At 47.6% G+C, this 24,577-nt stretch overlaps 1 protein-coding gene across 5 annotated transcripts in view; it reads right to left on the reverse strand.

Moving 5' to 3' along the window:
• Nucleotides 1-24,577, reverse strand: part of ST3GAL3 (ST3 beta-galactoside alpha-2,3-sialyltransferase 3) — a 183,659-nt gene that overhangs the window by 5,411 nt on the left and 153,671 nt on the right. For 4 of the 5 annotated variants that reach the window (XM_075759619.1, XM_075759618.1, XM_075759617.1 and 1 more), the window contains 2 exons: nt 23,058-23,204; nt 12,359-12,505 (listed from right to left, as the gene is read on the reverse strand). In XM_075759619.1, coding sequence (XP_075615734.1) covers nt 12,359-12,505; nt 23,058-23,204 — 294 coding nt within the window. The remainder of the gene's footprint in view (nt 1-12,358; nt 12,506-23,057; nt 23,205-24,577) is intronic. The other variant, XM_075759621.1, reaches the window with a different exon arrangement.

Genomic DNA, 24,577 nt, shown 5'->3' on the forward strand with positions numbered 1-24,577 from the left:
TCACACCCACCATGCAATGTGGCTCTCCTCTCATCCGTGGATGTCCTGTCATGTCCAGGACAAGCAGCTCTCAGCCATGACTGCTGACTGTGTGGCACAGACAGCCCCGGTCATGGTGTGGAGCCTGCTGCCAAGAGGTCCAAGGGACTGAAGGTCCCTCTGTAGATCTCCAGCACATTTTGGAAATACCTCTTTTGCTGCTACTGTACATTTAAAAACCACTTTCATACCCTGAGTGCACAGGAATGACAACAGTTAAAGCTGCTAAGGAAAGTTCAGGCAGGTCTTATCTTGCAACCTGTGTTCAAAAGAAGTCTTTGACTTCCTCTGCTTCCAGTGACACTGTTATGTGAGTGCTGCAAAGGGCGCACCAGCACCAGGAACGGGGCCACACGTGGTAAACTGTGCTGGTGCTCTTTGGGACCCTGAAAATGCAGAAGACCCCAGCTCTAAACTGAAAAGACGCTGCCCAGAAACAACTCAGTGCTTGGCTTCTGCTAGCAGAAAAGCAGAAACTGAAAACTGGCACTGGGAAGAAAGCTGGCTCGTAAAAGGAAAAAAACATGAATTTCAGAAAGCAGCAGTGGGAGCGAGTGATGGTGCTGCAAAGGGAGCTGGGAGAGCAGGCTGCGTGTGCCTGTCACTCGGAGCAGGACATCCAAGATCCCCCAACGTGCTGCAAACAGTCCTACGTGTGGCACGTCAGCTGGGGGTCCCGGGCTTGGCCCCCACCATGCAGCAACGTCTCTTTTGACAACACAGCCCCTTGCTAGGAATGCACAGCACCGGCAGAAGCAGCCAAATGTGCCTGTGTGCTCCTGCCAAGAGGCAGTGAACAGTGTCTGCTGGCACAGAGGCCATGCTGGGAACACCGGGTCTCGATGCATCCGCTTACATCTGGCTGGGCTTGCTGTTCAAAGCCTATCTGGAGCACCAGGGAGCCTGGTGTACCTGATACATCATAGCACAAGCTGATCCCTCCTTCACGACTTTCAGCCTCATCAAACTAAGAGAAGCCAACTGCAGAAGCAGCCACTTCTAGGCAAAACTGAAACCACCTAAAACGCCACCTCAGGCCACAGGCAAGTGCCTTATCTGATGGCAAGAGGAAATCCGCTTTGTGAAAGGTACAAGTGGAGCAGGAATTTAAGTACAGGAGGTGGATAATAAAACTTTGGGCAATACCATTGCAGTGTCTCACATTACAGCTATGTCTGGCTCCAGCACTGACTGCAAGGCTGCTGGCGAGACCTATAAACCTCTGGCTGTTCGGCATTGGGGCTGGTCTATACCCTGGGCACTGCCACAAACTCCTCTTTCCAAGCAGAAAGCCACGTGTAAGGGAATTCAGCCTCCCACTTGATCCATGGATCTTACTGTCTGCAGCAGGATTCTCAAATGTTTTGTGGTTGAATGTAGGACCACAGAGAAAGAGGATTCCCTCGTGAGGGCGGGCTTTTGCCCCCCTCCAAGGAGCACTAGCAGGGCGCTTGGTGCGGTGCTGCTCCCCCCACACCCCCAACAGCAATGTGGGCAGGAGGGATGAGGCATGTCTCCAACACCAGCTCCGGTTACTGATTACAGGAGAGAGACTCACCTCACTGACAGACAGAGCTAATCAGGCGAAGGAAGCTGCATTCCAGCAGCGGCGGCAGTGGGGAGAAGAGCCGCGGCAGATTTCCCAACGCTGCCAGAGAGAGGCAGGCACCCCGGTCCCATTGCCTGGACAAGTGAAAGGCAACAAAATACACCCTAAAACTCAGCAGGTTTTAGGGTGCATACACCCTAAATAGCAGCCTGGGTAGCACACGCTGCCGGCAGGGCCCGGCAGGCGGAAGGGATCTGAAAGCTGCCTGCAGGGTCTCATGAAAAGCCAGGTCTTGGCAGGCTCAGGTTTGCTTTGGGGCCAGGACATGTCATGGCTGTTGTAAGGGGAAGTTCTCTTTCGCCATCCCTCACTGGGTAAGCCGAGGTGTTCTGTGCAACCAAGCTCATGGGCAAGTTGTCCTGGAAATCTTTCAGCTGGCACAATGTCCTGAGCTGCAGCAGGATGGTAAGAAAGAGGCAATGCTCTGGCCACCCATGTCCCCACAGCCAGGGCTGTGCTGTCAGAGTGCTCATTTTGACATTTTAAGCAGAGCGTTGTGAGTGGGATCCACACCTGGAGAAGGTTTATATGAAGCGGCTGCAGTGCTGGTGGTTTATTCCTGCTACTACTGCAAAGAAGCCTTCTCCTGCCCTTGGACACTGGATGCGCTTTGGCTGTGCTAGCAAGATGCTCACTGTCCCTTCTGACTGCTTTGACCCTCCCTTCCCACGCACACCGAGCCGTTACTGCCCCATCTCCTACTTCTGTATTCAGATTATTCACATTCACAAAGCTCCTGCCCCAAGTCCTGAAGCTACACCTCAGCGTTACAAGCAGAAAACTCCAGCTCTTCTCTCCTAAGTCTGCACCTCCAGATAGCAGCGGAGCAGCTCGGAGCATTCACTGCCACCTCCACCTTCTTGTCCCCACACGTCACTACCACCACTGCTCCTGCGACCTGGCAGACTAGCTCTGCCCTCTGTCCCCTCTGCCGTTTGCATTGAGCAGGCAGCCAGTACAGCTTAGAATCATAGAATCATTTAGGTTGGGAAAGACCTTTAAGATCATCAAGCCCGAGCGTTCGTTTCCACTTGTGCAAACAAGCTGCTTGTCTGCGCCCAAAGATGGAGCAATGAACTTCTGGGAGCTTCATCAGGAACATCCCAGGAAGCTTCAGACCCCTTCTTGCTGTTTGGGGATCAGGCTGGGATTTCCTTTGCTTTGGGGTCTCTATGATTAGCTGATTTTCTCCTTTTCAGTGTAGAGAAAAACAGCAGGAGGAGAGTTGCTCTGCAAGCAGATGCACTGTTATGGCTGTCCATCCCAGAGAGGTGGCAGTGGGTCTGATGTGTGATTGTTTGGTCACAGTTATTAGATCAAAATTTATCATTCATTAAAGCCACCTTTCAGGGTTATGCAAATGCAGCAGCCTCAAACCACCTGTCCTTTTTTTCTTGACGACTCTATGAGAAAGCACAAAACATCCTCTGTCCCTATTCAAGTAGAATATTTTAAAACTAAGCAAATGTTTCAGAGACCAACCCAGGAGGAAGGCAAGCTCCCCATCTGTAATCAATTACAATCGGGGAATGCCCCAGCTTCAGAGCACATTAGTCTTATCAAATATATTGCAGTACTTTAAAATACAGGAAGATTAAATCAGAGTGAAGTCAATGAGGAATGCATTCAAGAAAAACAGTGAGTTGTAAAACAGGAGGTTTCTCAGTTCTGTTACATCCCCTCTATTTCTGCAGGTCAGCAGCATTCCTCCCCAAAAACCCGCACAGAAACCACAGCAGCAGCAAGAAGCGCTGCTTCACTGGTAACAGTCGGTTTCCAGTCTCCACTGGTGCTAATTTATCTCTACCTTCAACCTTCACTGCCTTGTCTCTAGACCTGCTTATTTTTTGTGATTCTGTCTTGCCCACGCCCTTGGTCTGGTCCCGCACGGTGACCACGTACACCAGGTGTTTATGGCCACCCGGAGCCGCAGTTTCACCTCCCAGGGCACCTCCCGTGACACCAGTGCCCTGCCTCACTCAGGACCCGTTGCCCCCTCCCCTCTCAGTCCATCCGCTGCGACGTGGCAGCACTGTGGACCTCTGTCCCACCTGCACCCCTTGGGAGTCGCACGTATTGAAACAAAAGGGAGGGCTGGGCACCCTCCTCTCTTCATGTCCAGATTTATTCACAGCTCCTTTATGCCCAGTCATTCTTATGCCAACTTGAAACAGAGCAATTGTATCTCTTCTCAGTCTTCATTTTACCAAGCTAAACAACTCATGTTTTCTTTTTCCTTCTACCAGAACAGGCTGTTCATTTCCCCCATGAAAACTGGGAAATTTCCCAGAAGTAGTAGTAGCTCCCTCTGTCCCTATTTACCCCAAATTTACTTCTCGCAAACCAGAAAAAAGGCTCACCATTGCCTCATGCAGAGGCAATTCTCTCTCTCTACAAGAAGTCCCTTCCTCTAGTCTTTCCAGACCTGTATTTGCCTTTTTTTAAAGTAACAGCCTAACATCCTGAATTATCCTGTGATTTATGTATACCTATCTAAGCACTTTCCTCCTCTGCCGCTGCCAAATAATGCTATCCCAGCTTAAAGTCACAACTTCTGGTATTGCCCCAAACAGCATGACCTTCCGTTCATACTCTTAGGTTTCATACCACCCAGCTTACTCCTGTTCTCAAGGTGCTCATGGTCTTCCTGAATGGTATTTTGATCCTCCCTTCTATTGACCACACCTGGTTTTGTATCATCACAAATTCCACTTGCACACCATTGCCTCCTGTGCCAAAAATCATTAAAGCAAACGCTAAGCATGACCTCCTGCGGGGGAACTCCCAGCCGTCCATTCAGTGCTGCTCTTTGTGTTCTCCTTTACAAAGACTATTCACGTACAGGTGTTGCACCAAACCGTAGCTTCTGAAGCTTAACTAATAATATCTCACACGGCACAGTATGGCATGCTTAACTGAACTTCAGACCGACTGAGCTACTCCACTTCCTCTCTCCCCAGAATGATTTTTTAATCAAATAAAGGTATTAAATTAGTTTTTGTAACCTGCCTTTGGTAAATCCATGTTGTGTTTGCTTTCAGGATTTAATTATTCTTTCATTTAAACTCTGCTCTGAAGTTCTGAATAGTACTTCTGAGGTTAGATTAAGAGGGCTGAATTTGACAGGATTATTTTCCTTGCCCTGTTCCCCCCCCCCCCCAAAAAAAAAAAACAGGAAAAAAGAGGTATTATGTCCACTACAATCTAATCCTGTGGAACCATGTGTAACCTGATAGATTTATTGAGGACCTTTTCCTCTGGACTTGCAGCTTAATTGGCTCAGCAGTGGGGTGGCTGGAACAGAGATCTCTCAGGCTCTCACATCTAGTGCATTAGCTCCAACGGCTTTTGCCTTTCACTGCTGACCCAGTCATTTTCTGTTTCTATGAACTTCTCCCTGTAAGCCATCCTTTCCCTCACATCCATCATATCACCCCTATGGAGGTAATATATTCATTCATACAGTTCCCACTTTGGCTCTTTAATCCCTACGCCTTCTGCTTCCTTCATTCTCCCTGGATGCCACAGGCCTGGTAATTCTTTCCTTGTTTCCATATTACTTGTTTGGCAACGGGACTGTCCAGTGTTTGTTTATTTTCCTTTGCAAGATCTAATTCAGCTTGACTTTTGCCGATTTCCACTTTATCTCTGTCCTTTTCAACCATCAGGGTAAGGTCTCCTCAGTGCCCAATGCTCTCTCCCACTCCTCTGTTATTTCTAATACCTCTGTGAGGCAGTTGCTCACGAAGTTACGTCTACAGCCTTTTCCTGCCAGTTCCCCCCTTTGCTGCAAACATAAATTGCAGATAATTTTTGTACTTTCAAAAAAGAACAATAGCAATCTCAAGTCTACAATGACTCCACAAGCTCTTCAGTGCATCTGCTTCAGTGCATTCTCCTAAGCTAGGCCTAAATTCAGAGAGGACAGAGTCTGCACACACGTCCTAACTCCACTGAGCACCACCCCGCAGTCTAGATACAGCCCTGCTTATCAAGCTCCCTCCTTTTGGAAGCAAAACCTGAGTTACAATGTCCCTTCTGTTGCCTTTCTATTTAATTTAACCATGAAGGCACTTGATCAAAGGCTATTTCGTAAAATGTCCCTCTGCGAGGTCTTCACGCCTGCTAAAAGCAGCTCTGAAAGGCCATCAGCTCTTCCTGTGCCCTCACGGTTGGTGAGAAGAGCTGTGCTAGCTACTGCGTCTGGGAATACCTGGGCTCTCCCCTTGACAGCCATACTGTACCTCTGTGACAGTGCGATTCTGGTGGTACCTGGCACCCCTACAGAGCTCTGTGTTGCATGTTGGGGTCAGCAGCTGGGCTCTAGCACACCCCTGTAGATCTTTTACTGTCTTTTCCTGCAGAGATCTTGCCCAAACCTTAATTCTGTTTTTGTCCATCCTACAGCCTTACCTTCCTTGCTGTTATTAGGGCACAGTGGTACCCCACGAGTGTTACTGTACTTTTGTCCTACTGAACAAGGCGATACCTGTGCTCTGATCGTGACTGCTATTCCATCAATCTTTTCCAGATTTCTATTACACAGACACACAGTCCTTATGCACAGGAACAGCATGTGAGGCCTTCGTTCAGCCAAAACGCTGTCAAACAGGTGGCTTTTAAACAAAGACAAAAATGTATAAACCTCATCAGTCATCACTGCCGGCCCCAAGAAAAAGCACTGCCCTTTCAGAGGTCCCCCTGCCCCAGCCCCTAACCTCCCCCTCCAAAGCTGACCTCCATTTCAGTCTGCACCATTCCTTGTACTCCAATCACAATTCATCAGCCAGGCTCGAATAGCTGTGTTTTCAGTCTATAAATCACCAGGCTAGACATCTGCCCGGCTTTCAAAGGAGTTTTGTTCTTCTTCTTGGCTACCGCAAACTTTAAGGTACGTGGAGCCCTGAAGCAGCCCAACCACCCCCTCCCAAGCCACTTGCGTTGATTTAAAATGCAAAGGACGGCTTCACAGAGAGAGCCCAGCTGATGATAAAGCACTATTGTTTGTGCCTTTATGGGCCGAGGCTCCAAACTTGATGTTTGTGGATTATTCTGAGAGGTAGCTGCTGGCGGGGAGAGACAGAGACAAAGCTGTGTGTCACTGTGTGCTGCAGGCCACCTCCCCTGGCCCTTGTGACAGCTCTTACACAGGCTGAATAAGAAGTGCTACAAGATGGTGTCCTCCAGCATCCCACAAAGACCTGCCGGGAAAGCGGAGCCAACGATCAGAAAGAAGCCATCAAAGGCAGTCGTGCCACCTCCCCCTCGGGTCAGGCAGCGAGTCGCTGAAGTGCCAGGCACAGCTGTATCAAAGGAGCTGACACCTCCAACAACATCGGCGCCGGCGCTTGATCTGCTTCTACAGTGAAAAGGAGACCAGCCAGCAGCTCCACCGCGCGACACAAACGCTGCAGATGGGCTCTGGATGGATAAGGGTGGCATTGAACCACACATTCTCCATTTTTACCAACTGCAAGTGCAGCCAGCTGCTGAGAAAACAGCGCGGGGTGCTCCCTGCGTGGCATCCGAGGTGACTCCTTGCTCACGTTCTTGCTCCTGCGAGAAATGGCCAGGAGACTGAAGCTCACCTCTGGATCACGAGGCCAGGGAAGTCTGTGTGCTGCCCAGCTGAGGAGGGATGCTGGGAGCCAGACTTGTGCTTCGTTCCCATGGTTTAGCACAACCTCCTGCTCTCTCAGTTTCATCAGCTCCTTACGGATATGGTTTTACTATTCTAAACACTGTCACTTTCCCATCCTGAAATAATTTCTGCCTGAAACACTAGCCTGTTTTGCCATTAGCAATGAAGGTCTATTCTAATCCTTATAGGCAGGTTCATTAATTTTTTTATCCAGAAAAGCCTTCACTCTATTTAAAAATTATTCCCGTTTTCCTCACCTCATGGAAACATTTCCATGTTTCCTTTGTTATGTTCCCAGTAGATCTGACACTTCTACATTAATAGAAGACAGTGACCTGTGATAAAAATACACTTTTATGGAGTGCTTGGGCAGGAAGCATTACAGGACCTGAGCAAGAAATAAAAATACAATAAATAATATAAAAATTCAGCTCTGATGGACTCATTGCCACAAAACCAGAAACAAGTGAGCAGACACCTTGGCAAGGACTCAATCATTTTCTGTACAGCATTCATGGAAGCAGGCAAGGGTCGAAAGCTGTTGTAAATTATTGGGAATAGGGAAAATAGCAACCGAAGGGAGATGACAACTTAGACGTTCTGGATTTTGTAAGTTAAAACAAAGAGACAGGATCAGAGCTGAAAAATCACCTGTGAGAATTTACACAACAGCACAGGGTCTATTGGGCAGTGGTGTCCTAGTAACAGATCAGAGAACAGCAGAGGGTCTTCATACCGCCCAGAAAACCCCTGCCGAAGAGCAGGCCAGAGACTCTGCACCCCCAGCCACGATGGGGAGGAGAGACAAGGAGAGAAGGTGCTGGGCACTGCAAGCACTGATCTCCAGCTCACAGCCTGAAACTGAAAGCTCTGCACCAGTGTGCTTCCAGCTCTCCGGAGCACGCTTAGGAACAACAAAGGGTCTTCTCCATCAGGTCTGCCTGGACATACCCTGGCTGGAGCACACCGAGCTACCCAGGACAGAAGGCAGGGAAGCCATCCAGGACTAAACTGGAGAAATTTACTCCCATGAGCATTAACAAGCACAGGAGAATCCATACGTGCTTTGCAGCCATACTACTGACCAGGGTCCCAAGATCATATACCTCTCCCTGACTGGTAACATCGATGAAGCTCCAGAGAGCTCCTCCTCGCAGAGCCTTCTCCTCTGGGGGAAGAAGCACTTGCCCAGCCCTCGGGAGTCTGAGATGCTGTGCGAGGCAGCAGAGGCAGCCGCCTCCTGTGGTAGCCACTGCAGCACAATCTTGGACCTCGAGGGCTTTTACCCCTGCGGGGAAAGCACAGACTAAGCAAAACTATACGCTCGTGCTGCCTGTTTCGCCTCTTGGAAATTCAGCTGCCAGTCCCACAGAGCAACAGGAAAAATCACATTCATTTCCACAGAGATTTTATCACCTCAGTCTTGGCATGGGAGAGGCATCTCCGCCCAGCTGTGAGCAAACGAATGCATTTTGCTGGCTTTTTTTATGTAATCAGAACAAATTCCTCAGAGATGAGTCACAGCGTTTCACGGGTGTCCAGAGAGATGTCAAGCAGGACTCAAGTGTAAATCAATGGCACACCTTGCCGAGAGGACGCACGCTCGCCGGCAGGCCAGTTCCTCCTGCGGACACCAGGCAAGGCAAGGGGCTCGATGGATGTTCCCAGGGAGGGTCCTACGAGTCCCACACACGTGTGGCACCTCCAGACCCAGGATGCTACTGGTGTTTACATTTTCTCTGTAAAGACAGTGATGGTTTCAGGGTGGAGCTGGAGTGCTTCCCTGCAGCTGCTCTCCAGGCTTAAACACTGAAGATTTTGGGTCATCCGGGCTGGAGAAGTCCAGCAGTCAGGGAAAAAATTTGAATTTCAGAAACAGAGGTGCTGCCCCACCAAAGTCTGGTCAAACTCCTGTGTGAGATGTTTGTTATGATGGAACAGCTGCATCCCATAGCAATTGTTTCAGTGCTGTGATGTTGCTACGTTAAGCAAACCTTGTCCTCTTCCCCACTCAGGAATGAGTACTCCAGCCTGCATGGGTCAGCAGGCCAGAGGACAAAGATGATACTTGCATACTTTCAAAGCACAGCCTGCTTTAGTGGCTCCTTTAGAGGCTGAAATGTAGAGGAGGACTAGGAAGAATGAGACCTGGACACAATCCTGGAGGTCCAAAGTAACACTGAGGAAAATGCTGTGGATGCTCTTGGGCCTTTGGTTGTCAGAGCAGAAGGAACAGGCAAAAACCTTGGTGGAGCTTGGCTCTGGGTCAGTCTTCTTTCACTAGTGCCAAGGGCAATGTTTGGCACAAGGTGCTAATGCAGGGCAGCCTCCCAATTTGCAAACCACATGCAGGACCCTCTTCAAGCAGAGCGTGTAGGATGCTTCCAGTCTAGACTGGGGCAAATCTACATTTGTGTGTTCTTTGAAGGCAACTGCAGAAGACACAACCCAACTATCGTGCCCTTCACCTTTCAACTTCACCCTCAGGTGACTAACAATTACCAGCTACCATTAATATTAAATGGGAAAGAAAGAAATGCAATCCTCTCTCTGCTCTTCACATTCCACAATATCACAAACAATTTGTCATATTGGGAGGGGCAGAGGCAGGATGAGCATTAATTATTGATACTTGGGAACAGATGGCTTTTCTTGTACCAGGGCAGCAAAACGTAAGAGGAGCCTGTGGGTGAGGATGTGAGGATTAGATGGGCAGACACATATCAGATAACCAGCCTTCAAATGGAACAGGAACCTTCCTCCTAGAACCAGCTCCACTGGCCTGCAGAGCTCTCATCAACAGCCCCGGCTGCAGAAACAAATCCACTGACATCTGAATTAGTGAGGCTTCACCAGAACCTTTCAACGCTCCCTCACCTCCATACAGAACATCCTGGACGTGATGACTGACAGCTTCCAGACAGCAGCGGCCTGACAAAACAAGCACCAGCTGGTCTCTCTAGGAGACCGTACTGGTTGCATTTCACATGTTCATCCTCATCTACTGCCCTGTGCCATGCAAGGTTTATTTCTGAGACCGCATACGGTGTGATTCCCACCTGTCTTCCACTGGCTTCTGCATCCCACTCAAGGTGCTGGCCTCCAGAATCAAAGATCCAAGTGATCGAGACTGGTGACTTCAACCAGAGACTCTGTCAATCCAACTCTTTTTGCCAACTTTTCCCATTGATCCACATAAGGATGAAGAGCAAGAAGACTTTATTCTTGTCAGCTCCTGTGTAGGTGTCCTTGAGGTCAGAGATGCCTACCAGGTTGCAAAACAGGCTTGGCACAGGACACCCGCTGTGAGTGTCCCCACGTCCAAGAGCAGACCGTGGGACTGACACCCTTATGAGACACGAGGAACAACTGGGCAAGAGTGATCCTCCACCAAAGGCAGCCGATTCACCAGAGTTGCCACAGTGGCACCAGAGACAAAAGCCCTTCCTGAAACTTTCATGAACAGTTTCTGTACCCACTGCTGGAGCCAGGCATCTGCATCCATTTTCATGGTGTAGTCGTGTCTTTGCTGGAAGACTAAGGAACCAGCTGTACTGACTCAGACCTGGGCTGGGGTAGCCCAGGGTCCTGTCTCAGGCAGTGGTTATTAGCAGACACCCAGGGAAGAGTCAGAACTCAGCAAGCCCATGGTGGCACCTCCTCTATTTCTGCAAGAATGATATTCCTCAGCTATTTTCTGTCCAGGGATTTCACAAGCAAGACACCACCTCTGTACATAGTGTCTCAATTCAGTTTTCCTCTCTGGACATATCCCTTAAACCCTGTTAATGGGCACTTGCTCTCCCAGCCAGGACAGATTAAATCCATGGCTATTCCATTCAGCAAGGCAGACTTTCTTGCTACCTCCACAGGTTCAGAAGATACCTCAGGACCACAATGTCCAGTCCCTCGATATATTAGGGACCTCCTCACAGTCTTTTCCCAAACTCAGTTTGTTCTCTTGGCCTCTGCTGAGAGGTTGTTCCAAAGCCTCATTACTCTGATAATTAGACATGCTCTTCTCATTTCTCAAGCTGACTAATCACTGGTTTCTAATTCCTCTCCGTCTGCCTAGGCTCATGCAGCCTGCAGCCTGTGAGAGTCCTAAGACACGTACAATCTTGTGATTTGGAAAAACACAACTTCCCAGCTTCCCTCCTGGCCTGGATCAATAGCAAAGTGCTTGAGATGAACAAATGCCAAGTGCCAGGAGGCAGATACTGTCCATGAACAGCACAACTTCTCACAACGTGGAGTAGGATAGAGAAAGTTTCTCTACCTAGGAGGCAGTGAAGAGGGAAAAGCAATCTTAGGAAGACCCGGGCCACATCTGTGCTGGGAAAGATTGAGCTCTACCAAAAAAGAAGCAAACCTTCCCACTGTAGAAGCTTTGACCAGTGTTCAAGTTTGCTCTAGTTTGGTACAGGGAATGGACAGACCTGAAAGAACATCTTTATACTGCTGCATTATACCAGCATGAGAACTTTTGTTCCTCTAAATATGCTGTTCATCTCACTGTGATAGTACCAGAAAACGTTTCTAATGTAGATCTGGCTTTAAGAAGCAGTCTCCATAGAGCCACGATGTGTTTACACTAGCTAACTGCTGCTGAACAGGCAGCTGAGAGCGAACATGCACGGGCTAATCTCACCTCCCCCACGTTGCACAGGGGCTGAGGAGGGGATCATCCAGCAAAAGAAGCCTCTGGATTAGAGAACAACACAATGAATCAAAAAGCAGGACGTGGCCACATCTTTTCAACGCCAGAGCAGAATTGCTCCCTTTCACCCTACTCGAGTTAACATTTATGTGAATCTTTTCCTTGCTGCTCAAAAGGAGGAATCACATTATATACACATTCCAGAGAACTTTTCCCAGCAGAAATAACCGTTTTTAACACACATTGCGCTTGGGAGAATATCTAGAATTTTACAGGCAAATGCATGGGTGGAGTTGTGTTTTGACCCATACAGGAAAGCTGTAAGTTGACATCACCATCCCAGTCAGGCTCTGGAGTCGGGGAGGTCGGTGGGCTTGGGAGGAAGATGTGCTCGGCAGGAGCTCCCTACCTCTTTGATGGCAGACATCTTGATGTTCTCATAGTAGTGCAGCGGTGCATTGGGTGAACTCATGTCATAGCCAAACCCAGCTACCGCCACCTCATCACAGTTGTGGAGTGCCATGGTTATTGCTACGCTTCCCAAGGTGGGGATGTTCTGAGAGGAGAGAAAGCAGGAATGGAAGTCATTAGCAGGTTGCCATTTCTATAATCAAAGATTTCCTCCTATTGTCTCTGCTCACAGGGGCACTGCTGCTACTAAGCAGAAAACCAGGAACAGGTGTTTGGCTATATCTGCACATCAGCTGCCCAATGCCAGCTTGCGGGGTCAATAGCCTCCCAACTTGTAAAGAAAATCATACGTTAGCCAGCTTCCTGCAAAGTGTCTAGCACAAAAGCAGCGGCTCTTGTTTGACGGTCTATGACCTGACTGTCCAGCGGAGTATTGCAGGGCAGAGGGATTAATGCAAATGGTCAGACTCTCCTTCCTCAACTCTTCTGTCCTAAGAATGGGGCAGCTGACGAGCTGGAGGATGAATCACAGTGGGTACGTTAGTTTTCTGAAATTAAAACAGATGTAGATACTGGATTACAGTTCTATGCACATACTGGCATCCAGCTAGGCTAAGAGGAATACTTATCCCAAACGGGCCACCACACAGGAGCAGAAGTGAAGAACAGTACAAACTTTATTTTACTGATGGCAAAAGCAGTTTAAGGAGGCCGTTAAACAGCTCTGGGAGATGGAGGGGAGGTCAGGAAGACCCAGACAGCAGTGTGGAGACCCCTTCCCTTGCTCAGGGGCACCCCCACAGGCGAAGGGCACTCTGGCCTGTGCCATACCCTTCCTAGCCGCAGCATGCTGGGAAGACGAGGAGCAGTGGGAAGCCAGTCAGAGATGGGTGCTAGCACTCTGAGCAGGGACACCCCGACTGTCCTCTCCCGTCTGCTGACCTGCCATTTGCACCAAAGTCCAGCCTCAGCCCTTCCCATTTCATCTGGCTTCTGCTGGGGCCCTGTGACAGTGGCGCTGTACGGCTGCAACTCCTCTTGTGCGTTCAGATGAACACGGCTGCTGTGACAGAGGAGTGTTTCCAGCATAAAACCTCAGCTCACAGACTCTTCTAGCTCCCCTTTAGCCAGATGAATCCAGAGGTAGCTTTACCCCAGGGGCTAGGGAGAGGCTGAGAAATCCACCCACATATCTTATCTTCATTTGCAGAGCATCCAACACCGCCGTATCAAAACTATCATGAATTCAGAGGACATGCTCAGACAGTCACCAGGGGTGACAGCCTCTTAGGTGAGATGTAGAAACCAACTGCATGCTTCTATTTTGCATTTAAAATGGTTTACCCTGAACCAGTGAGCAACGCTATTGCATTTCACCTGATGTTCGTAACAGAGTGGGAACACAATGTTTTGAGTTTCTGCCTCTCTTTCAAAGGAACCGGCTTTTGGCAGCACACTACCTTGCTCACTTCTGATTGCCTGACCGTGTCCCAAGATCAACATTTTCCAAACAAAGAATGCCACCCATACTCTAGCTGAGATGTGCAGAGCTGGGAGCACAACCCATCTGCTACAGAGAACTCCACTACAGTGCACTGGAGTTACACTGATCTGAAGACAAACGTGCAAAAAATGCTTATGTCTAAATCAGCGAGACGTTAAACTCAAACATTTGCAGTGCAACTGTAACAGCACACACCTGAAACGAAAAGATTTTACTACATCCTTCTGTGCCAGCTCTAGATGTTAGCAAAAATGGCAGAGTCATTTTGTTCTCGCTACTTAATTTCAATTGATACTCACCACAAACAATACTGTTTAGTTAATTGTTAATTCACTGGTGGCCATAAAATATCAAGAAGGGGGTTAAAAAAAATTGAAAAAAGTTTATTAGGCAAGGACAAGAAAGTTCCCCCAAATTTCAAATTATGCAAGAACATCCTGTCTTCCCAGGCATGGCAGTTTAAATTCAGATATTCTCAGCTTTATGTTTTACATAGGAGATGACATTTGGATGTCACTGGAATTGCATCAGCTGGTAAGTGGACTTGCCACAAAATCATTTCCCTCAGCTGAGCTGTAGTTACGGTGTCCAAAACATAGTGACTAAATGGTTACGTCCTTGAGAATGTGTCGTCGTTGGGAATACGATGGTGTTAACACCACCCACACTTGCACTGGGGCCATTCCCACGGTACAGCTCAAGGGAGACACGGGGTCTTCGCCTGGAGGGAATTTCACTGGCCAAGTTAACATTTAAGAGCTAACTTTCTAATGCGAGTCTTACAAACCACAGAGAATTATTCATACTACCCAACCTTATGGGAGGACTGCCAAACCACCATAACTTTCTTTCAAGCGTATTCTTATTTCTGTTTGGAGAATAACACTGCTGTTATTTCTGTTATCACAGAAATCAAAAGTGAACGTTCCTTTGGTCACCAAATATCTGCCTGACTTTATTCTACATATAATACCTCCAATGGCCTTTATGGAAAAATAGAAGGTAATTTTCTCATCTGCTTCTGTTCTTCAGTAGGTTCTGACATGCCACTCATCTCATGCCATATGCATCTCAGCACTGCCTGCTACTTTGGTATTTTAATAATTTTTGAGAAAGACTACCAAAGACTTCCTAACCTCTTGGACTGTAATAGAAGTATCTGATTTGGCCCCTACAACTATCAGAAATTCACATGGTGTCCTTAGCAAAACAATTTTGTGTTGCCCTAAAATCACATTCAGAAACTGATGATCTGATGGCAGTTTTTAATTAAGTTATGCCTTATTTATGTTAGCACCCTCCAATACTACGGTAGCTACATCCTAGTGCACGTGTCCCCCTTGAAGACAGAGATCTGCAGCCATTCACCCTTTCACTGCTGAGATGCAGCCTCACCTCCCACTGCTGCAGTCAGAGCTCTGGGGGATAGAGAGGACCACCTAGAAAATACTGTAAAAATTATTATACCTGCTATTCACTGAGGGCAGTAACTCTTAGGGCAGCATGGGGATGCTTGCAGAGCCCACCCTTAGTAAGTAGTGTGGATAACAGCACCTGCTAAGAGGAGAACGTGAGTACAAACTCTGTGTGCGCACTCACATGCAACTGGATCAAATACACGTTAACTAGGCATTTGCTCCAAACTGCTTATCTTGAAGAAGAGACAACCATTGGACAGATTAAACAATAACTGGGGAATTGGAGAGACTTGAAAAAAAAAGGAGCCAGCTTGAACAGAAGTATAAAAGAAGCACGATCACCGGTTAACTACATGTCATTAGTAAGTCAATACAGTGATTTGGTCCTGATTTGGTTTAAACTATAGAAACTGAGCAGTTTTCTCCTGTGACAGCCTGCTGAACTTCTGCTACTCCTTCCCTCTGTTGAAAATGAAGCACTGTCTCATGCCCAGCTTGTGGCATGGGAAAGAAAAGGCCCCGTAGGATCTAGAGATGCATCCCAGGCTGTGCTGCAGAAAAGCGAGCTCAGCAGTGTTCTCTAGGTCCAGGGGAAAGGGCTCTCCTCTCAGCAGAGAAGTGCCAAATGAGAGGGGACATGTATCAGAGAGAGGAAACGGTTATAATTATTCTCTGTGTAGCTGCATCTACACAGCTTCCAAGCTCTCCTGATTGTTCACAGGCATATAAATTCATTTGCTGCTGAGCTCTCATCTGGACCTAATAAATCACGTACAACTTTTGGGGCAAGTTGGGGGACAGGTCACTCCAAAACAAGTTAGGCATCACGGACATGGTTGTGCCAAACTTGGTTTGCTGTGCCCTGCACAATGCGTCAGTCCTATCTCAGCACACACACCCTTGTGCCGTGCCCCAAAGACATACCAAAGCAACCACCACACCTCTTCCATTGAGTTATTAAAATACAGCTCTCTCAAACAACTGAGCAGGCCTCTTGTTATTTTAGGCCATTGCTAAAGAAACAAGCCAAAATCCCAACATCCCCCCTCACAATAATCTGGGGCTGGAGCAGCTCAAAGTCTGTCTTCCTGCTCGTGGCCCTCTATGTGCCTGGATACTCCTGTACCACCAAGCAATGCTGCTTTCATCTGAATGGCTGAAGAAAGGCAGCCCAATTGTGCCAGTGCCTAGGCGAGTCTCCTGGGATGCTGCCCAGCCACACAAAGACTGGCCAGTGCAGGTCAGGTCATGGCATGCACAGCCTCGGGGGGGAGCGATGGGGGCTGCCTGGGGCGGCCCAGCAGGATTGCTGCTCCAGATGTGGCCATGATGAGTTTCTGACCTGAACAGGTGTCCACCAACTGGGCAGAGTTGAGAATGGCAAGACCCTGAAAAGCATTGGAAGTCCTCTCCCCCACCACTTGAACTTGGCCTTGCAAGCTCTGTACCTGCTGCTGTGTCTCACAGGTGTCTGTCCCAGCTGGGGTCCAGAGTGCTTACCAGGTTTAGCATCCCCTCTCCAGCACTGGTAAACAACTGCAAGGGCAACCTCCCTGGATAACGTGATCAGCCTGACAGTCCACATCTCCAAGCCTGGCCTGGTTGTCTAAGCCCAAATATCCGGAAAATGTCATGCTCCTATCTAATATAATGCTCCTCAGGGACCAGCCCTTTGCCTGCTCCTATTTGAGAGAACGCAGCAGGCTGACAGGCGAGCCAGAGAGGACACCAAAAGGCTGTCTGACCAACAGAAGCAGCAAACACAGCAGTGGTGAGCGACACGTCACCGCCGCAGTGCTGAGCAAAGGCTGCCTGTGCATCTGGAGCGCAGTTCCTTCCAGGGGCCCACTGGCACGTGTCCTCCACGGGTGAGGTGAGCACATGCATGGTGGATCCTGGGTGAGAAAAGCATAACGACAAGAGAGGCAAAGATATCTGCTCTTGTGCTGCATCAGGGATCAAACACAGCCAGTCTGCACCACCAGGTCAGGGGACCAGAAAAGCCTTTAGCAGTAGACAGACAGACACAGGACGGGTTCTCCTACACTCTTCTCTGCTGCAAAAGGAAAGATAAAAGGCTTCCCCTCAAGACATTGCTGTTTCATCTTCCATTGGTTCCCCTGAAGAGGCTTTAAAGATTGACTTCTTCTCACAGAAGCAGCCAGTCAGCAGAAATGAACACCAGCCCTCCTTTGGACTTAATGGAGGCTGAGCATCACTTTGTGGGCTTGCGCTGGAGATCCGGTGCTCGAGACTGAACCAGGGGACTGTAACTGCTCTTTGCTTGGTGCATGTGAAAAGCTCTTGCTGCTTTTCATTCCATGCCCAGGTCATTCCTGTGTCACTGCCTGCTGGACTGGAAGGAAATGACTGCTGTAAATCTGTTTTTAGAAATATTTGACTCCCTTAATATGTTAAATGAATTCCAGTTATTTATGGGATTTTACTTAGCTCAGGGTAAGACATATTGGATTGTTCAGACTATTCCAATTGTTACCTTTTTCAGTAAAAGGGTAAGCATTGCTAAAGAATAAACTCCCTGCAAACAATAACGCACCTAGATATTCAAACTGGCTCGACTAGTATATTAACTTATTTGAGGAAAATGTGAAAAATTGCTTACCTGAGAAAAAATGCTGCCTTAGTTTTACCAGTTACAGACCTGATCACCTAATAGCAATAAAGTTTTCAAAACAAAAGAAATACAAACCAAAACTATAATAGCCATCACATGCTATACACAACAGTCACTGTATTTTCTCTCTGTTCATTTATGTTCGCATAGGTACAATCCCAAACCTACTCTTTGCTTCCTTTAGCTGGCAAGTTTGGAAATAGGGCATAAAAAGCAATTTAGCATCACTTACTATGAGCAGACAAATGTCTGGCATTCTGCAGAGTGGTCCCTCTCACAGGAGCTTACAACCCACAGTGCTGCTCCCACAGCTACCTCCATCCATGCACAGAATCAGCTGCAATACTGGGCTTCAAAAGACAAAGCAGAGCATCTCCAACACTCTTCCTTCATCTCCCCTAGTTATCCCTTGCTGTAAGTGGGAGAGAGCCTCCTGAACTGGTGGTCTGCAGCAGAGCAAAAGGGAAGGACCAGGGGCCTGTTGCTGGAGCCATGACGAGCTGCTCAGCAGGTTTCTGTTCTGCCATTTAACTGCTGAGCTCCCATACGACTTAACCCAAATCAAATATCTCTGACCACATCTAACCTGATGCACAGGCTTTGATTCACCATTTGCTATAGAGCAGATTCCTGTGCAATGCAGAGAGTATTTCTTAAGGACCTAACGATTTAGCAGAGGGCAAACAAGTGCATCACTTTACTACATGCTAGCTGCACTGTGGTAACCACGTATATGCTTCACCCTATGCTAAACAGGAGTTCATGGCCTACTCTTTCATTGAAGGGTAAACGCTGTTCAGTTACTTTGCATTTATCATGTGCAGAAGCACGTGGTTGGGCATTTACCAAGAAGTAGCCGGTATGCATTTACCTGCTACCCTATAATGGCTTGTCCGAGTGTCCATTCCCCAGCAGCTCCTGGACTGATCACACTGCAGTGCTAATGGATTTAACAGTCCAGCCCATGAAGCAGATGTGCTGTCTTACAAACCCAACACTTACAATGACACTAAGTCTCTCTATTTAACTGGCTGCAGCTGCAATGGTCCTTTACCTCTCCATCTTCCTGCCTTAGAAGATGCCATCAGAGTGTAAAAAAAGGAGAAGCATGCAATTGGAAGGAAGGAGTGTCAGACCGCTCTGCTCCTGCCATCCCCCACCTCTCTTCTGCTCCAACAGGTCCCAAGACACGGCCTTCACACAGTGACAGTCCAGCAAGAACAGCCCAGGAGACAAAGCTTGCTGGCACCAGGGCAACCCAGTATTAATGAGAGAAAGTGTCATTATGACCAGCCAGGGGAGCTGAAAACCTGCCTAAGGAGCAAAGGGTCACCACCGGCATCTCCAGAAAGGCTGCCTGCCCACAGGCAGAACCACCTAACAGCAAAGAGAAGCCCTGGGGCAGGAGGTGCTAATGCTCCAGCATCAGAGGTTAATCCCCCGAGTGCATGTGGGCTGTCAGCACTCTGCAGAGGTGCTAATCCATGGCCTGGTAACACCTCCTGCACATGGCTGCTCTTTCACCAAGTTGGTGCAGAGGCTGGGTGGAGTCCAGAGGAGGATGCTTTATCTTTTTAGTAAGGGGTCTATAGATTCAGCCATTTCCAGTACATGGACAAACCAAAGGCTTACAGTTTTGGGCAGCAGAGCTTAATCTCATGAGAAGTTAAATCATAAGCAGTTCCATGGATGCACAGCACCAGCAGAGAGAAACAAACACCACAGTCTGCACTGGAGTCCTCAGAGTCCTGACAACTTGTGCCATGTGAAAGGTTCTGCTGTCCACCTCACACCATGCTTGGGCATCCCAGAGGAGCCAGAAAGCCACTGCTCCAATGGCTCTGAGCGCTACAGAGTGGGTAGGACTATTCACAGCAAAAAGCACCCTGGCAATAGCCATCCCTAGTGTTGTACATGCAACAGGCAATGACACCTCTGAACCGATGCTCATGCTTGTCCCCCAGTAAGCTGCCTGCAGTGTAAAGTAGGTTATTGCATGCCTGAATTACCAGCTGCAATACCAGTGATGTCTGGTTTCAAGCCCAAAAGACCTGTATACACAGAACTTCCACCTAAACATAAATCACATGCACACACCTGTGACTAGTGAGACAGCCGAGCCTGTGCCCTTAACAGGATTCTTTAATCAGAGGATCTTTAATAGCTTGTTTCTTTCATGCTAAACCATCTTCATGCATTAACATTTAATTTTCCCCAGATATTGCTAGGATCCTAAACTAAAGTTTTTCTTTATCATCAGCTTATCCCAAGAAGAGAGAAGTCCACACGTAGTAGGAAACAGCTCTCCCTCTTCTTTAGCCTTCAGTAAATGGACTGAGGAAACTCCTGAAAAGCTTTACTGGTCCCAGAGAGAAGTCACTGTTCATTGTGGGTGACCAGTTTTGCTCCTTGCTCAGACTTTCGGCTACTAATGCCGCAAGTACAATCAAAATGCACATCTGAGTTGTACCCCCCTACTATCCTCCAGAACCATCTGGCCCAAATTATATTATCAAAGCAGAGGATGTTACTACATTCACCCTTTATTGAATCCTGGGAAAAACGCTTTGAGATCATCCCCAAACTATTTTACTAGCTCTCCTCAACGTTGCTGAAAAAGCCCCCAAATTACAAAGTTAATTGGCAGCACATTGTTACCATATGTGGTGTGCAAGAGAAGCACTGAAGTTTATTTAGGCATCAGAACCAAAGAAGAGTGGAATATTACCGCTCTTTATGAGGATTTCGTCTTGGTCTTGATTACTAAGGCTTTCCCAGCCTTGATCCTCCTGTGTGTAGCCTGCCCAACATAGCACAGCACACTGCAGCAAGGGGGCACCAATCTGCCCCCATCCTGGTTCCCTGGGAGAAACTCAGGACACTTTGCTTACTAGACCTCAGCATTTTCTATTTCCATGTTCCTATGCTTCTTTCTAGAGTAAAGCTTTCCAGGCTGTCTCACATCTCTAAAGCATGACCTTGAACCCAACCAGCTATGCTCTGCGGCTGCGGGGTCACCCTGTCTCTTGTGAAGCAATTCTCCTTGCTCTAGCTGCCTCATTATCATGCTGGATCTCTCTCAAATCTTTAATGAGAGTTGGATTCTTGGTCTACAGGCTCTGATTTCTACTCTTCCCATTTAGTCTCAGTGAAAAAAGGTCTGTAGCAAATTTGTATCACCAGGATCCTACTCAAACTCTTCTTCCCTCTTTACACCAGCAGCAGTAGCTTCTGTTGAAGCCTTTGCGCTGATGCAGCAGCATTCGCTAAAGTGTGAAGTCCCAGCAGCTCCATAGTTGATGTCTGCAGTCAAATTTGTACCCACAGGCTAGAAATACCCTCTCCCTATTTTTAAACTCTGACAGGATCACTACATTAGAGTGTCCTTGCACAGAGAGCACAGGGTATACTAATGTCTCAGCCCCACAGGTGCACCTGCAGAGCCCCTGTTGCCCCATCTGAAGGCATGAACTACAATTTACACAACCTAGCAGGGGTCATGGGCAGAGATTGCTTGACTTAAAGCTCCATAAACTATTTTTAAATGCTCAAATGGACTTTCATGAAGTGAAACATCAGGTTTCAATTAAGATGCCGTCATTTCCCAATCTGATGTGTGTTAAACAACCTATCAAAACCTCATAAACTTCAGTTCACAGCATTTTCATTTCCGGATTCTCTCTTCTCCTCTCAGCTTAAGTAATATCTTGTGTATTAAAATAACGTGTTTAAAAATAAAAACAAATCTGGAGAAAATAAAGGCAAAAGTCTGATGATTTCTATCCTTCACTGGGGCAGCAGTCCTGATTTTCTGGAAGACAAATCAAGACCACGTTGTTCTAAGGGTAAGTTCTGGAGAACGCAGAGAGGCAAAGTAAGTTCCTTCCAAGCTGATGGGAATATTTGAGATAAGATAGCTTCAGCGATGGAGCAAAAATTCAGTGCTTCCTTCCAGAACCCCAGGACAGCTTCTGTACATACATATGCAGCAATGCATTTCACGAAAGACTCATTCCATGTGGCCAAATCCATCTGCACATATTGCACACCGCATTTTAAGAAGTGAATTTCTTATCTCCAGACACCCACCCATCTGACCTGCACAAAACAAACGCCTTTAATATTTCTGAAGACTTCATGATATAATTAGAACATGGGAAACGAGGCACTATTCTGTCTAGTCCAAACCCCTGCTGCAACATGGCAAATCTCCTGTCCTCATAACAATGGAAGGACAATGCCAGGGGCAGAGCAAGCAGACCTTGTCCAGCAAAAGTGCTTCTCTTCAGGTTTGTCAGCTGTGCTAATGTGCCCAAAAAAGTCCCGTGTGGTCTCTACCAACAACTATATCACATGTGTACATGAATAATTTACCCACCCAAGTAATACTTTCTCTAATGGTTGATATATTAGGTAGAGCAAATATAAACAGGTTCTGAGGACAGCGTTGCAGTCAGAGATAATCCAGAAAAAACAAGTCACCACGTACTCCACACTAACACTCCCAAAAGTTGCACTGGGGGTGACAGATACTTAGAATGATCATGAAGGTATTTTGTTAATAACTATGACCTAAAATCGTGTTTTGCATTGTTTTCTTTTGTAAGCTTTTACATCTAAAAGTTTCTACTGTAAGATCAGAATTTCTCACCAAAGGCCTCATCAAACAAACCTTTACCCTCTTTTACTATAAGCCTGGGATACAGGACGAGATGTGCGATATCAGTGATTTTAGGCTGCAGTCTCTATGAGGATAGTTAATTGTAAAACAGTAGCACGACCTTTAGGGAGACCTGCTCCGCTTCCAGATGTGCTGAGGGTGCAAAGAGCAGGGTTCCTTCTTCCTTTTGGGAAGGAACTCCCTCCACCCAGCCAGAAAAGTGCCCTTCTGGCAGGCTGTGGGTGCCAGGAAATCACCCAGCTGGTGCTGGAAGCCTCAGAGCTGCCTCCAGAAAAGCGGCTCTAGTACCAGACAAGATGGATCTTGCCTTGAGTGCTGCCACCATAAAAGGGCCAAAGTCCCTTCCCTTCAATGTCCAACAGTGGAGGCCCAAAGGAAACATAAGAACAGTGTAAGCCTACTCTGCTGCTTGGCCTCTTGTCCTTCCCCCTGGTTTTGCTTGCTCCGCTTTATACCTACCCCTCTGCCCATCAGGCCGTTGTTGAAAGGCAGTCCGATGAAGCTGAAAGCTGCCTCCTGGATGAAGTAGGGATTCAGGATACGTATCTCATGAGGTTCTCTTGGGACGCGGGTTGCCACTGACTTCCAAAAGCCATCAGAGGCACTCTGGTAACAAAAAGTAAAAAAGAAAAAAAAGATAGATAAAACAACAAACACAATTATACAGAAGAGATAGCAGATTGCTATTATTCTTAAAAAAAAAAATTAAAATGTGTTACTGGCAGCAGTTCCTGCTGTCCCTGCTCACTGTCACAAGGTTTTAGTGGGAGGATGCATCCTGGAGGGGTGACAGCAGCGTGTGTAGATGCACTTGAACTAGTCTGGATGACAAGTGTGAGGAAGACAGAGAGGCCTGGGCCTCAGCATGAATAACCCCCATCTTGGTCTCTTCACTCGTACTGGCACTTCAGCTTGTTTGGTTAATGGCTTAAGCATTCCAGCACATGCTGTGATCACTCCCACCTGCATACAAGGGGATGTACCCTTGGATAGCAAATGCTTTTAAGAACATTCAAAGAGCTAAAAATGACCGTACAGATCTACTTTCAGTGCGAGCTACATGCTTCCCACTTTATCCTAGATTTGTTCCCTTCTGTTAGGTTTTATGTAAATTAAGCTGTAAGCTCACAAAGTCGCCATCTTGTCTTGTGAAGGGCCATGCATGTTCATGGCACGAGGGAAAAAACTACTAAGTATGTCCTTTATGTCTTCCCAGTAAATTGGTTTTAAATGAAAGTCTTCACCCTGCGAACCTGAGAGAACGCTGGCCTTGACGATTGCAACCCCGCTAGCCAGACCTGCCTAGAGAGCAGCTCATGCCTCTCTGCCGCTTTACTTTCTATCATCGCTCCTGCTACACCCCGCAGCGGGTAGAGTGCAGACTGCCCTCAAAGTAACCAGAGGCTCCACGTTCACGGGACTTACAGAACAATTACGTTCTAACGTTTCACTTCTGTTTAGGTCAAAAATTCAGAGCAAGGCACAGGGAGGATGGCAGGAATTTTAATCTGCTAACCAACAGCTTTGGCAGGGTAATCTGACTGAATACCTCCTTCTCACAGCACTGAGACATCTTCCCTGTGATCTCCGTGACAAGCAAGAGAGGCAGATGTTACACTCCACATAAAACGCATGTGCTTTGGAAGTCATTATTTACACCAGTTTTGGGTTGGTTGTAGCTTAACACTGACTTTGCAGTTGCTTTCAAAGCACTGCCAAAAATAATGATGATCTCCTGCAAAATCCTCAGGAGCCTCCCCTGCCCGGTAATGATCACCCCTGTAATTATCGACGGTAATTTTGCCACAGCCGATGCCTGCTGCATCTCACACGCTGCTTGTACTGCGCATGGCGCCTGTCAACTCTCGTGCCCTGTGGTGCTAAACACCTTACAGAGGCTTCTTTGTGGAATGATCCCGTGGTTAGCTTTAGCTGCCGAATTTCAGATCCTGAAGAATGAAACTTTGGTAGATGGCTCT

Source organism: Balearica regulorum, chromosome 8 (genome assembly GCF_011004875.1).
Source record: "Balearica regulorum gibbericeps isolate bBalReg1 chromosome 8, bBalReg1.pri, whole genome shotgun sequence".
NCBI lineage: Eukaryota > Metazoa > Chordata > Aves > Gruiformes > Gruidae > Balearica > Balearica regulorum.